Source organism: Prosopis cineraria, unplaced genomic scaffold, assembly GCF_029017545.1.
Source record: "Prosopis cineraria cultivar Desert tree isolate PC_DT_omini unplaced genomic scaffold, ASM2901754v1 PC279, whole genome shotgun sequence".
NCBI lineage: Eukaryota > Viridiplantae > Streptophyta > Magnoliopsida > Fabales > Fabaceae > Prosopis > Prosopis cineraria.
In genome coordinates, this window is record NW_026555606.1 from 5,388 (window position 1) to 19,301 (window position 13,914).

At 31.6% G+C, this 13,914-nt stretch overlaps 1 protein-coding gene across 1 annotated transcript; it reads right to left on the minus strand.

The window, feature by feature from the left end:
- Positions 1-7,789: 7,789 nt before the first annotated feature.
- On the minus strand, positions 7,790-11,369 carry LOC129296199 (cysteine-rich receptor-like protein kinase 43). The gene is made up of 7 exons (XM_054934792.1): positions 11,229-11,369; positions 9,934-10,076; positions 9,442-9,652; positions 9,122-9,362; positions 8,823-8,964; positions 8,471-8,723; positions 7,790-8,304 (listed from the first exon to the last, which is right to left on the minus strand). Exons 1-7 carry the CDS (start codon positions 11,290-11,292, stop codon positions 8,225-8,227), a joined length of 1,134 nt encoding a protein of 377 aa, XP_054790767.1. The 5' UTR covers positions 11,293-11,369; the 3' UTR covers positions 7,790-8,224.
- Positions 11,370-13,914: the final 2,545 nt, after the last annotated feature.

Sequence of the window (13,914 nt, forward strand, 5' to 3'; positions counted from 1 at the left end):
AAAGGGAAAATCATGTAGAATCAAAAATGAAACAAGAAAGCAAAGGAAATAAATGTGAGATGGATGTGAGAAAGAAGAGAGGAGGAAGAGAGGGAGTAAAGTTTGGATCTAGGAGACTTTGTAGCCATTGCAAGCTTGGGTACATGATAAGTAAACTCCCTACTTTAATCATCTTCCTTCCCGCTTAGTTTTCTTGAATTTTTAGAAGAGGAAAATTTTAGATTTTGATCCCAAAAGCTTTGTTCTTGTAAGCTTTGGTTTCCTTAGGTCTATGAGAGGTTGTTTTGAGTTTTTATATGGTGCTCTAATGTTTTAAGCAGGCAATTTGATGACAAATAGAGTTTTAGGGCAAAAGTCAAACCCTAAGAGATTGGATTTTGCTCCTCGATAGTTTGAGCCTATTAATTTAGTTATGATTGTTCTATTTGAATCTAATAAGATTTAAACTAAGTTTTGACTTTCATTATGAAGGCTAATGGTGAAAGTTGGTGATGCTGGGTAAGATTTTTGGTTGATTAAAAATTATATGGTTTGGAGATTGGCCTAATGGTGGCTAATAAACAATTTTAGTAGTTAAATAGTACTATGAGAATAGTTGGTTTAATATATGGACCATTAGGATGGATTATGGCTTATTGACCCAAGTTGTGTGGTATGAGTTATAGTATTCTTTTATGCTATTTGCCATGAAAAGTGATGTGGATCACTTATTTGTTGTAGGGAATTGTTGGTGGAACTTATTGAGAAGTTAAGGAATAAGCCAAGTTTTATTTTGTATAAAGGGAACCCTTTTGGTACTAAAGGGTTGAGGTAATAGAGAAATTTATATTTCTTATTGCTTTGTTTAGCTATTTTTGAATAAATATTATTAGCTATCATGCATTACATGTTTTAAAAGATTAAATGTGCTTTATAAGGGCTTATGGGGTACTACTTTGATAATAGTGCAAGTATGTTTTTTATTTGTTTTACAATAATGTTTTTATGAAAATGAGATTGTTTGCATGTGTTATAATCATAAAGAATGGAAGTTGTACTTGAGAAAGTGTAACTAGGTTAGGTACCTTAGATAAGCTAAGGAATCATTTAAGGGAGAATTATAAATATTATACTACCTTTATCAATCTATATATTTTTTTCTTTCTTCCTTTGTCATTTTTTTGGAGCTAGGCACGCATCAGAGTTGGTGGAAATAGAGCCAGAAGTTTTGAATCCTTGCTCCAGCCATGCCTATCCTTCACCCTCATTACTATTACTTATCTTATCACTAACAACAACAAGAACATCAGAATCCTCAATGTGGGTAGCACACTAATTGCTTCATTTAGTTTTTCTCTATTCTGCATCATTCTTTGTAAAGTCCCAACTTAACCTGAACTTTACTATTCTTGATCACATTATCAATAAACACAAATACAATAATATCAAAGTAATGGCCCTTTATTTATTTTCAAATCATGGATCCCAACTTTTTAAAATATATATTGAAATAAGAGGGCTAGCAGAAGCACAAATAGAGTCATTAGACTAAAAAAGATAGAACATCTCAACCCTGAAAAGGGCCATACACAGTGGCATGTACCACATGTACCGCAACATGTGGTACAGAGAAACATGCTCTATTTCTATGTATGTCATGCACTGTAGGGGGAACATCATGCGCCACAATGCATATGAAAGAAAATTTTTCTATAATATAATAGCTTAAAAGATGAACCACCTAGCACCATTTCCACATCCGACGTTCGATTAGAATGATTCAAGTGCCCACACGACGCTTGTACCTATACTAGCTAATGAAATGAGTTTGGAATTGATCGAACGGTTCAATCTAAAATTGGATACCCTAGTGCAAAAAGTCAGTTTTCTCTCAAAAACCTACACCCTAAGTGCTCAATTCGCATTCCTTGTCTAATTAAACCACTTCAGACCTTAAACCAAATCTAAAAGGACCACATATACTTGATTGACACCTTATATCACATATATCACATTAATTGCCTAACTTGGCCTCTCAGTTCCACATTACACAATTGTGGACTTATATGAGGAATACATACACAACATATAATCATATAGACTTGTTCCACTTTCAACCATCCAACTCTTACTTATGGGTCTCCACCTTACCATATAGCCAGGAATCATATTTATACTCAACTCTTTCAAATGGGGCTTTGCCTTGTGATTTGTGTCAAGTTCTCATATATATATATATATATATATTTCACATTCAACACATAATCATCACATCAATTCACATATTAACAAGTGGAACAAGTTACGTATGACATACACTTACTTAAATGGCATCTAGGCCTACCCATGTACCCATCACTAGGGCACCCTCAGTGAGATGCAATCTCATATATAGATACAAGCAAGATTTCACAACACAATTTGTATACACAATCATTTATGCATCCTAATTAGCAACTCAAACTCTATATACAACTTTATACATTAATTTCGTTCAATGGTAATCATACCATTATTAAATGAAGCTACTCTTTCCTCACTTCCTGTCTTGACATTCTTGTGCTCTCTAGTAGGGTATGTTCTAGAAGAATTCAATGTTTCTTAATATAAAATATATAGAAAATTGTTTATTATTATTTTTCAATTTTATCCTGTTTGTAAATTTAATTTTATTCTTCATCATATATATATATCTCTCTATTTTTAATATGGGTAAAGGTATTTTTTTTAATTTTAAAATATATTCAATGGGTTAGTTGTTAGTTCTTGGTTTTAGTAAAATAGTTAAAAGTGACTAGGGGAAGTACATGGCAATACATTAGGATGAATAAAATAAATAACAAAGTCACGTGGCAGCATAAAACAACTTTTTGTAACGTCATTGACTTCAACTCAAATTTGTAGCAATTTGAACAAAGAAAAACAGAAAGAAATGGAGGCCCCGGATATTGGCAGCACATGAAGTTTCTCAATTATATTCTTTTTTTATTTTTTTAAAACTCAACATTTTACATAAAAAAGGGCTTATAAAAAATAAAAAATCGTACATTAAAAGGACAAATTTTGTCCTTATTCTTAGTAATGAGAAAAAATATTTTCCCAATGGCACGCTGAATCAATGAAAAACATTTGGCACGCTAAAAGAACAAATTTTGTCCTTATTCTTAGCAAGTAGAATTTTTATTCACAAAATTTAGTTATTTATTTATTTGTTAATGATATTCTCCCCTCTTACTAAAACCTTATCCAAACACTACCCGAGATAATAAAATTCATGTTTTTATCTATTTATTAGCGATTTAGTTAGAAAAAAATACATTAGGAATATAAGTTTTTTTGACACATGTCAATTCAATTAGATTGTGGTTCGGAATTCGACTCCTCTTTTGGTTTAAAAGGGAGGAAAAACAATTCAACTTCTTTTCAAGTTTTCATTACGTTTTTTTTTTTTTTAAAGAAGAATCGTTTTGAAATATTCTAAATAAAATGGTTTTTCTTTTTTCTTTTTCCTTTTAATGAGAAAAGGTAAGAATAAACGTTTTAAAAAATGCAAAAAGATGCTAAATTTATTGAATTGACTTAATGCTAGCTTGTTATTTAAATTTTATTTTAGGAAAAATTAATATACTAGTCCTTATAGTTTCACTTAATTTGCAATTAAATTCCAACACTTTCAAAAATTTTAATCAAGTCGCTATAGATTTAACTAAAAAGGCATTGGTCCTCAACCATTAACCAAGTAATCTGATGTGGCTGACACGTAGTTAAAAAAAAAATAATTCCAATTGAAATTCGTTCATGTTTCTATCTTCTCTTAGCCATGAAAATGTAAGCCTCAAAATCAATCAATGGCCCCTTACCCGACATATGAATCTTATCTTTGAATCGTGATTTCCTCTTATACATCTTTATATTTTTAATTTCTTAGTATGGCCATCTGCTGTTTTCTCCACATGTAACTTATTCCTGCTGAATGTTTTGAACTTTTGATTACTAGTTTGTCTCCCATGGAATAATATCACTGTTAAGTCTAGACAAAGGATTGGGATAGTTGCACTGTAGGTCCCCAAGAAGTAACATATTTGCGACTCGTCGCTTTAGCTTCCTCGAAGATCTGGTTCTGCAACACGAGTGCGATGCCAATTATGTAAGGTCTAAAACACTAAATCGACGCCATCATAGATTCCATGTCATCCAACCGTCGTCGATGTCGTCTCTGCCTTGCATGTGGCTACTGTGTAGAAACTTTGTGCCACCTTCTACTACCTGACATATCTAGTCTTCCCCAAACCCCACCTTCCAAGGCTGAATCCAACTTTGTCATTTAACTATTCTTTTTGTTAAAAAAAATATAAGGTATTCTTAATTGAATCTTGCCCGCAATAAATTAATTAACTATCTTCCAACTAATATTAACTTTCCATATTTACCCCTTATTTAATAGGGTGTTTTACTTAAAAATAAGTATAAAATGAGTTTTTATTAAAAAATGATCATTTATTTATTAAGGGTGTTCTTGGAAATAAGCATATCAATTACATCTTAAAATGCCATCTATTTTTGAACAGATGGAGTACTTTGCATTAGGTAAATCTTCTTTTCGCGATTTGCAGAAATGTTTAGGTTCTAAAACTTGGATTAATGAGAGACAAAGCTTTTAGAGAAATGAATCTCAAAAAATAGCATGAAGAAGAAGTGACATAAAGATGACGAGGGAGGTTTACTGGCAAGGGAAAAAATAAAAGTTTAAAGATGATGGTGGAAAATGGCTTTTGGATATACGAATGAATGGATTAAAAGAATTTATATGGAGTATTCTTATATGTTAATATGCCTCTCTTTGCTGGGCGATTTCTCTTGTTTAATCCTTTTTAGTATATTTTTTTTCCTCTCTTGTAGGCTCTTGAATGGCTCTGGTTTCTTGCACTAACCACAAGTTGGTTGAATGTATTATTTTTTTGTCAATACTTATCATTTATATATATGCGTACATGTGGTGGCTGCCTATATGGCCAGCTAGCTATGATATAACCTTTGCAAGTGATCAGTGACAGACCCACAAATTCATTTATTTATACTTATAAAACACTTGTAATACAAAAAATGCATCATAATATTACAAAAAAAAAAGATTAAACATATATAATAAGTTTTCCCTTCAAGGTTTTTTTTAAATAAAATTTCCCTACAAGGTTTCATATGTTGGATACATCAAGATTGAATGTGGGAAAGGTATTTTCAAATTGTCTTTATGGAAAGTTAATCTCTTTTGGTTGACAAGGACCCTTTTGCAAGTAATATCTTCTGATTTCATCTCTATCATTTGGATGATAACAAGATAATTTTTAGTCTGAAACCAGGATCATTAGGAAGCTTTCCTAGATCAAATAAATGAATAATGGCATTATTAAATAAAAAATAAAAAGTTGTGGTCCCAACTCCCAAAAGAAGGCTCTCACACAGATTCACTCAGAGTCGCACAAGGCAAAAAGCCACAACACAACTCCTATGTCCCATTTGACCATTTCTAATTCTTTACTCATCATTATTCATTCAGAGAAAAACTAGGGAGAAGGAGCCCGTTTTAATTAAAAAAATGTCAAAAATAAAATAACGAATATACAATATGTGATTTTTATGTGGGTCATAAAAATTATTAATCACTGAGAACAATTGATATATATAAAATGGGGGCTTAGGATACGCATACTCCTTATATTTTCTAAATAAAATATTTTTAAGTGCTGCCCCTGCATTCAGTTATATTTAATACTACCGTTTATTAATTTCTTACACACAGACGCGCGCATTGTCCACTTGTATAATCATATGTAGTTTTATTTTTATTTTTTTTGGGGAGTCATTTCCAGAGATAATATAGTCATTATATTGTTGATGATTGTTTTTGCTGTTTAGTTTAGGCACTAAGTTTTCTTTTTTCTTTTTTTTTTTTTTTTTGCAAAACATGCGACTGATATTACCCGCTGAAATGAAACTCCAGGCCAATTTCTAAATTACTTGCTTTTATTTTTTTTACATGTTTTTATATTATTTTTGTTGTTTTCCAATTTTCAATGAGGTACATATATGGGGAGTCTGTGGAAACCTTCAAGTCCTTTCAAAGTCGCTATCAACTGTAATTGTGGGAGCAAACTTTTTTGTCTTAGATTTCGTTTTTTTTTTATTATGTTTAAAAGATTAGAATAGATTAAGAATCTTTTCACTCATATTGTGGTTTGAGTAGTTGTTTGAGATTGTGTACCAAACAGTCGAAACTCAAAAACTTTGTATCTTTTTTAATTTTAAATAGAAGTATATTTTTTTATCATGTTATGTTGTTCAACTTCAGAATACTCCACATAGATGTATGAAGCATGCAATATTATAAAACATTGAATATTTTTTTTAAAAAAAAAATTAAGCTCCGTATGTACCCTACGGAAGAGCTTTTTATCCAAAGCACTCCTGTTGGTATCATACAGGGTTAGAAGCTGTAATGACCTTGAATTTAAGCATGTTAGAACATTCAACAATAAAGAAAAATTTTCAAATTCCAACACTTCATTCCTAATCAAAATTTCAACAGCTCCCCAATAACAATACACACTTAGATCTGACAAGGAAGAGAAAGGAAGGAACTTGGCTCACCCATGAAGACAAGAGGAACGAGGAGAAGGGATCTAAACTGCCCCCACTAGAATTGCACCACGATGATTCAAATTCGAAACTTGACAAAAAAGTATGAAGAGAATTTTCACCAATTCACAATAGATTTTGTAAAGTCTATTCCAAAATATATAAAGATATAATTAAAATACATTATCGTTATCTAATTTGACTTAGTTTTCTGGGTGACATTCTTCTTCCCTTAAGATTAATTTTCTCTATAAGTTTTTTACGTATGAAAAAAGTATATAATTTTTTTTTTCAAAAATTCTTTCTAGTTAAAATATGACACATGCCAATCCAGTTAGATTGTGGTTAGGAATTGGACTTCTCCTTTGGTTAAAAAGGCCAAAAAAAACAAAGAACAATTCAACTTCTTTTCAAGTTTTCATTACATTTAAAAAAACAAAAACGAAGAGTCGTTTTGAAGTCTTCTAAATAAAATGGTTTTCTTTGTTTTTTTTGGGAAAAGGTAAGAATAAACGTTTAAAAAAATGAAAAAGGATGTTAATTTTTATGGAATTGACTTAATGGGAGCTTTATATTTAAATTTTGTTTCAGGAAAAATTAATATACTAGTCTTTATAATTTCACTTGATTTGCAATTAAATTCCAATAGTTTGAAAACTTTTAATCAAGTTTCGTATAGATTTTATTGTAGAAGGAGCTGGTCCTCCACCATTAACCTTGTTTTTTTTTTTTTTGGGGTATTAGATCATACCCCTCCTCATTTGTTTTTTGGAAGAACACTGGATAACTTATACTGATAAGTAGGATATTTTTTTATTTTAAACCATTTTTTTAAGGGACAAAAAATCTATTCTATTAAGAAGCCACCTGTTTCACCATTATCTGCTTACACGTATTATGTGTGGCTACATTATTACCATCTAGTGTGGCTTGATATTGTAGGGTTAGCATGCTAATTTGTCTCTAGTGAACTTTTTTTTTGCAGTAGTACTAAGCACCCTAAAGTTTTATTAAATTAAAATTTAATAAATATTTTCTTTAATGAAATCTTTTAAATTTATAAATTGTCTTTTAAATATTAACGGCTTAACTAGTTTTTAAAAAGTTTATAGATAATTTGTAAATTAAAATAATATGCTAATTTATAAGTCTTGCTCCAAAATTTCATGAAGGAAGAAAAGATAGAGCCTGACAACACGTTCATAATGAAGAATAAATTACATAGGATGTCTCGGAAGATTAATAACACCTTTAACTTCAAATGACACTCCTCTAGTTTCATCATAACATACGAAAATGTTTCAAAGTTTCATCATAACATACGAAAATGTTTCAAACTGAAAGAGTAGAAAGCACTAGATTCAACAACTTCAATTAATAAACAGACCTTAATGAAATTTGCCTTGCATTTAAAAAAAAAAAAACAAAAAGGAGCGTGATGACATGTCTGCAGAACTTCGGGAAATATTGGGAGATCTGTTGCCATGTTGCATGCAGGTAGATGAGGATCGAGTTCAGGCTTGCCACTCATTTTGGACAGGGAATGTACTGTCTCAACTTTCACTTACAGTATATGTGAACCTTCTAACTTGCTTTGACTAGAATTTGATCAACTATCCTCACCTTCATACTCATCCCCAGAAATATCCTCAAGATTATTACTCGCCTCATGTTCTGCTCCTTCAAATGCTGCAAGTTTTTTTTGGAAATGTGTTGATGTACAGTAAATTAGAAACAGGATGAAATAAGGGTTATGTTATATATAGATGTTTCAGGAATGAAACGGTGAACCTTGATAAAGTAGAGCATCTTGGAATAGCTATAATTGAAAATAGATTCAGACTTTGGGACTCACTAGAGAGGGAGACTGATTGATGGCGTCCATAACCAAGTGTTCCTGGTTCGCAAATTGAGGCTTCATTGTGGTCTTGATCACAACATGTTAACTTGGACAGACAACGCTCCATATCTGGACGTAAATCTGGGTCACCTTGAACGCATCGTAAACCCATTTTAATGCACTTTATCACTTGCTCCGTCACTGCGGAATTTGCTAAAGCAGGGTCCATAATTTCTAAGATCCTATTTTCCTCATAAAGCTTGTATGCCTGTTTCCCCAAAACAAGAAAAGAAAATAGTTTTGATTGATCGTCGATCTTGAGTATTCTTTGTAGATTACATTTGAGTTTTGAGGAAAATATTCTTACCCAATCAAGCAAACAAATAGCACTGCCCTCTGGTGGCATAAATGATGATGATCTTTTCCCACTTATCAGTTCCAGCACCAGAACTCCAAAACTATAAACATCTGTTTTTACTGATATCAGATGTTCTGGAGCCACATATCCCCTGTACATGATTCACAAGCTCTAGTATCGAATCCATATACACTGAAATTCAAGTAGATGGATTCTCTTTCAATGATAGTAAAAGCAGAAATGACGAGAAATAGAGATAAAATCAAATGATATGCGGTTTACTTTTCTCTCAAAATTTAAAAACATACCGAGTGCCAGCTATTGTATCAGTATAGACAGAGGTTTGGTCTTCCTCAAATAGGCGGCTAAGGCCAAAGTCAGAAATCTTGGGCACCCATTTATGATCAAGCAAGATATTTTCAGGCTTTATGTCACGATGGATGATGCAATTTTGGGGGTTAATGTGAAGATAGCTCAAACCCCTTGCGATGCCTACGATTATGTTGTAGGTTCGACTCCAATCAAGCTCCTGGTCTCTCCTATTGGGACCTGCAGAGTGCATTACTCCTAGTTTAAAAAATGACATGAGATTGGTTACAAGATGAGGTTGAGGCAGGTAGGCACTTACCAAATAAAAGCATGTTGAGACTCTTGTTTGGAACGTACTCGTAAACAAGTAAGATTTTTTTCTTGTTAGTGCAATAACCAAACAATTTTACCACATTAGGGTGTTTCACGCTACTCAGCAACTCTATCTCCTTTATCAATTGTTCCTCATGCTGTGTTGACAAATTTAATGGCACCTTCACTGCAATCTCTTTCCCATCATCCAACTCCCCCTGTTATAGCATAAAAACCAAAGGTTTAATTTAAATCTCTTTAAAATCAACATTTGTAAAATGCTTTTTAAAGTAAAAAAAAAAAAAAAAGCAGAAGTTTGGCATAACGAACAAATACAATAATTTTGGAAATTAATTTCCACTGTTGTGTGATGTTTCCGCTATCTTTTGTCTTTCTTCATTGACATTTTAAATCAACCACGTATGCCTTAATTACCTTCTAAGTTGAGTTGAAAAATTGAAATTCCTATAAAAATTAGAAAATTGCTTAAGGATCTTACCTTGTACACAAGTCCATAGCCTCCTTGACCGAGCTTATTTCGAGAGGCAAATCTATTGGTAGCTTGACATAAGGTTTTATAGGAAAACTTCTGACAATTCTGGGCATCTATTTTTTTCTTTAGAGCTTCATCTGTTGGTCCCTCTAAAAAAAAAAAAACTCAAGGACAGGGTAGAAGACAAAGAATTCATTAGAGTCAAACTAACTCAAAACTGGAAATAAATTTATAAAAAGAAGGAACTGTTATCTTGAGGAAGGAGAAGAGAAATTTAGGCTTGCCATGCCCATCGTGGGCAGGAACACTAATCGTGTTACTGTGGAAGATAGTCTTCTTCCATTATCTCATTGAATTTAAAGAACTATGTGCTACATAAGGTGCAAAAAACAGGACCAAGACTCGTCATTAAACTAGTCAAAGCATTCAAGGGTCATGGGTCCAACTGGGGTCAACCTGGAGCCACCGGTCATGATTAAAATAACTTAAATTAATTAAATAGAAAATAATGATTTTTCCATGAAAAATATAATATGTAAATAACAAACCATTAATTTTAGCATGAATAGTCCAACAATATTCAAAGAATAACTCAGCATAATGCAAATATTAAAACCACGCCAAGAGATACATAATTCTCAACTAAGTAGTTCAAATACTCTTGAAAGAATTAGAGATCTCACTCTAGATATTTTAATAATCAGATATTGTATTCAATGAAGAACACAAAAAAGAAAAATAATCAATAAAGACATTAAAAAAAATTCTCTAGATTCTTGGGGGCCATTGCAAACAAAGGTACCAACAACCGTTTTTTTATTAAAAGCTTCCCAGAAAAACACCAGTCACTAAATATGAAATATATAGAAAAAATCATTTTAAAAATTTCACTCAACCAAAAGGGTTCCTCATAGCGTATCCCGTCTCGGACACCGGCTGGAAAATTCAGCTCATGCCCATCCTAGCCCATGTAAAAACTATCTAGGCTAACCCGTGCAGGTTAAAATGGGATGGGCTAGCCAATCCATTTTTTATAGTGTAGTAGAAAATCAATAATAAAGAAAATTGCACTTTCACAGCTTCTATTTCAATAAGTCATACACAATACCAATAATAAATACCGATAACAAACTATTAAAAAGTTTAAACATCATCCAAATATAAACCCATATGTACAATGATCCACAAAGTAATACATATCAAGTGCTTTATAGTAAGGACAAAAAGTTCTTTCAAAAATAGTGTTTTATAATAAGAACCGAAGGAAGTATTGGGACAAAGGAAGGAGTGAAAGGACACACCGAAGAAGATCATCCGAAACTGCTTCGGTGAACAGTCTCGACAAGGTCCATCGTCATTGCACATGGAGAAGAAGAGGAGGTTTAGCAGCTTCAGTCTTCAGATCAAATTCCTTTGGTCTTCTGAAACTGGAAGAACTCTTTTTCTTTTGGTGTAAGAACTGAGAGGAAAGCCGTGTTCAATTATAATGACGATGGGCTTTTTAGGTTGACTTGGTAAAAATAGCATGGTCAAGTCAACTTTGTCAGCTGTTTTTTCTTTTGTTTTTGTTTTTCAAAAGTCAACTTTGACAACTGATCCAACTTGCAATTTAAATTGGGTCGAAAGCTCTCTGCAATGTCCTTACCGATCAAAGTTTAATTGCAGTGACGTAATCACTTCTATGTATTTCATGCAATTATGTCAATTAAATACATTGATTAGATTTCTTGAATTAAATTTTATTGATGAAAAATAGATATTTTGAAGCTATAAAGTTATATAATTTCATGATCACGGATTTATAAGCCCATTTGCCCAAATAGCTAGAACAAATTAAATCACGCTCTCGAGTCTTTCATAACCTTGCTCATCTTAAAAGTTGAAACCCTCAATAAGCGGTCAATTCTCGATTTTCTTACAAAGAAGACCAAAGATTACTGAGCAAAATGTCTATAATAATTAAAAAAACAACTATACCTCAAGCATGAAATAAATTACGATACGTATATAACTAATATACCATAAAAGGAACCATGTTTGTTGATGTCCCAGTTTGGAGTGCTCGTTACATGACTGAGGATAACAGGCTATTATTGTATTCTTCTTTGTTTCATTTTTCTCTTTTGTTGATTTTACTTTTGTCTGTGCTTTGATCGCGTTATAAATAATGTAGCATCATATAAATTTTATTTTTTATGTTAAAAAGATTTTGTTAAATAATCAGTATGTGATTTTTTTAATCCAGTTCCTATTAAAGTGATTTTAATTGTATTGAGATAGTCATGAAACTATAACATTGTTGGCTAGCTATCCTACAATATTTTTCTCCATACCTTTATGACCACGTGAAGCCAATCAAATTACATATTTGTGTTTGTGTGTGTGTCTCAGCACGATCAGAAACATTCTCTATAAAAAGTGGTTATTATAAAATTTTTTTAAATAAACTATTTTCAGTCTAGTCGTTGTTGGCCAACTTCATCTTTATTTTTTGTGAGTTCTAGTGAGCAAGGTGGAACTGGTGAGGTTACATTTAAAATATGTTTTAATATGGCATTCATTGCCTTACCTACTTCGCCACTAGCAAATAATGGTATTATTTAAAACATGTATGTCTCCTAATCCATACCTAATCTTTGACCATCTTGTCAAATTCTCCCTTTCCTAGTTGTCAAATTCACCTTTAATTGATGCCATACACGAACATTATATAATTCCATTACAACAGCATAATATAAATTACTATTGACATACAACAACATGGAGGATATTCAATGTAAGTTCATGAGCTACATATCTAATACAGCTAAAAATTATGTAATGTTTTGTAAATTAAATTTAAATTTAAATTATTCAATTTTCTAAACTAATCCTATCTGTCTATTGTTTTTATTTTAGTTTCTTCTTCATACAGAATACATCACGAAAATGCAGCTTCTTTCTCATAAGTTTCATTTTTTACTACAGGCTTAATTTAATAGGTCCATAACTAATAAAAAACTTTTTCTTTTTGTTACATAGAAACTTGCATTTTTTGGCTTAGTTATAAGCTTGCATTTTACATTTAGATATCTGAGCATCATAAACTACACTATCCCTAAATATATCTCCTTGCAAATTAAAGTAAGAGAAGATATAATGAGGATATTGGCAAAAAAAGAAAAAGTATGCTGGGGGACAAAATTATATACTCGCTCAAGATGGTAACTTGAATAATGTCTACTTGATTGCATCAAAGGTTTACATTTCAGGCTTGTTTTTTTTTTTTTCCGGAATTTTTTTGTTGCAAAAAATTATGATAAAAGTCATGATTTTCACTCACAACTTTGGGAAACCAAAGACGATGAAAGTCGTGAGATTTTGGGGTCCATTTTTTCACCCACAAAAAAAAAAAAAGAAAAACAAAGAAATTTGCTTTTCTTTTCTTTTTCTTTTCTTTGCCTCAAATTTTAACCATTGTGAACCCTAATCTTACTCGATCAATTCAATCCAAACTTTTGTTCCCTATGAGATTTCATATTTTGGATATCAATCAAGATTAAATGTACCAAAGGTATTCCCAAATTGTCTTTGTGAAAAATTAATCTCTTTTGGTTGACAGGGACCTTTTTGCAAATAATATCTTCTAATTTCATCTCTATCATTTGGATGACAACAAGACATTTTTAATCTCAAACTAAGATCACTAGGAACCTTTGTAAATTAAATTCCAAAAGTCTTGGATCTAATGTTCTATCTCTACATTCACCATGAGTTTGAGAAGATTGTTGGTCTAATGATGTTGCTTTTCTTTTGAAAATTTTCTCCACTGTAAGAAGCCTAAAAAAAAACTAAATTTCATTTGAAAATCTAAATAAATTATTATAATAACAATATGACATAAACATATCAAATAAAAATAAAATAAAAGAAATAAATGAATAATATCATTGTTAAATAAAAAATAAAAAAGTTGTGGTTCTAACTCCCAAGAGAAGGCTTTCTCAC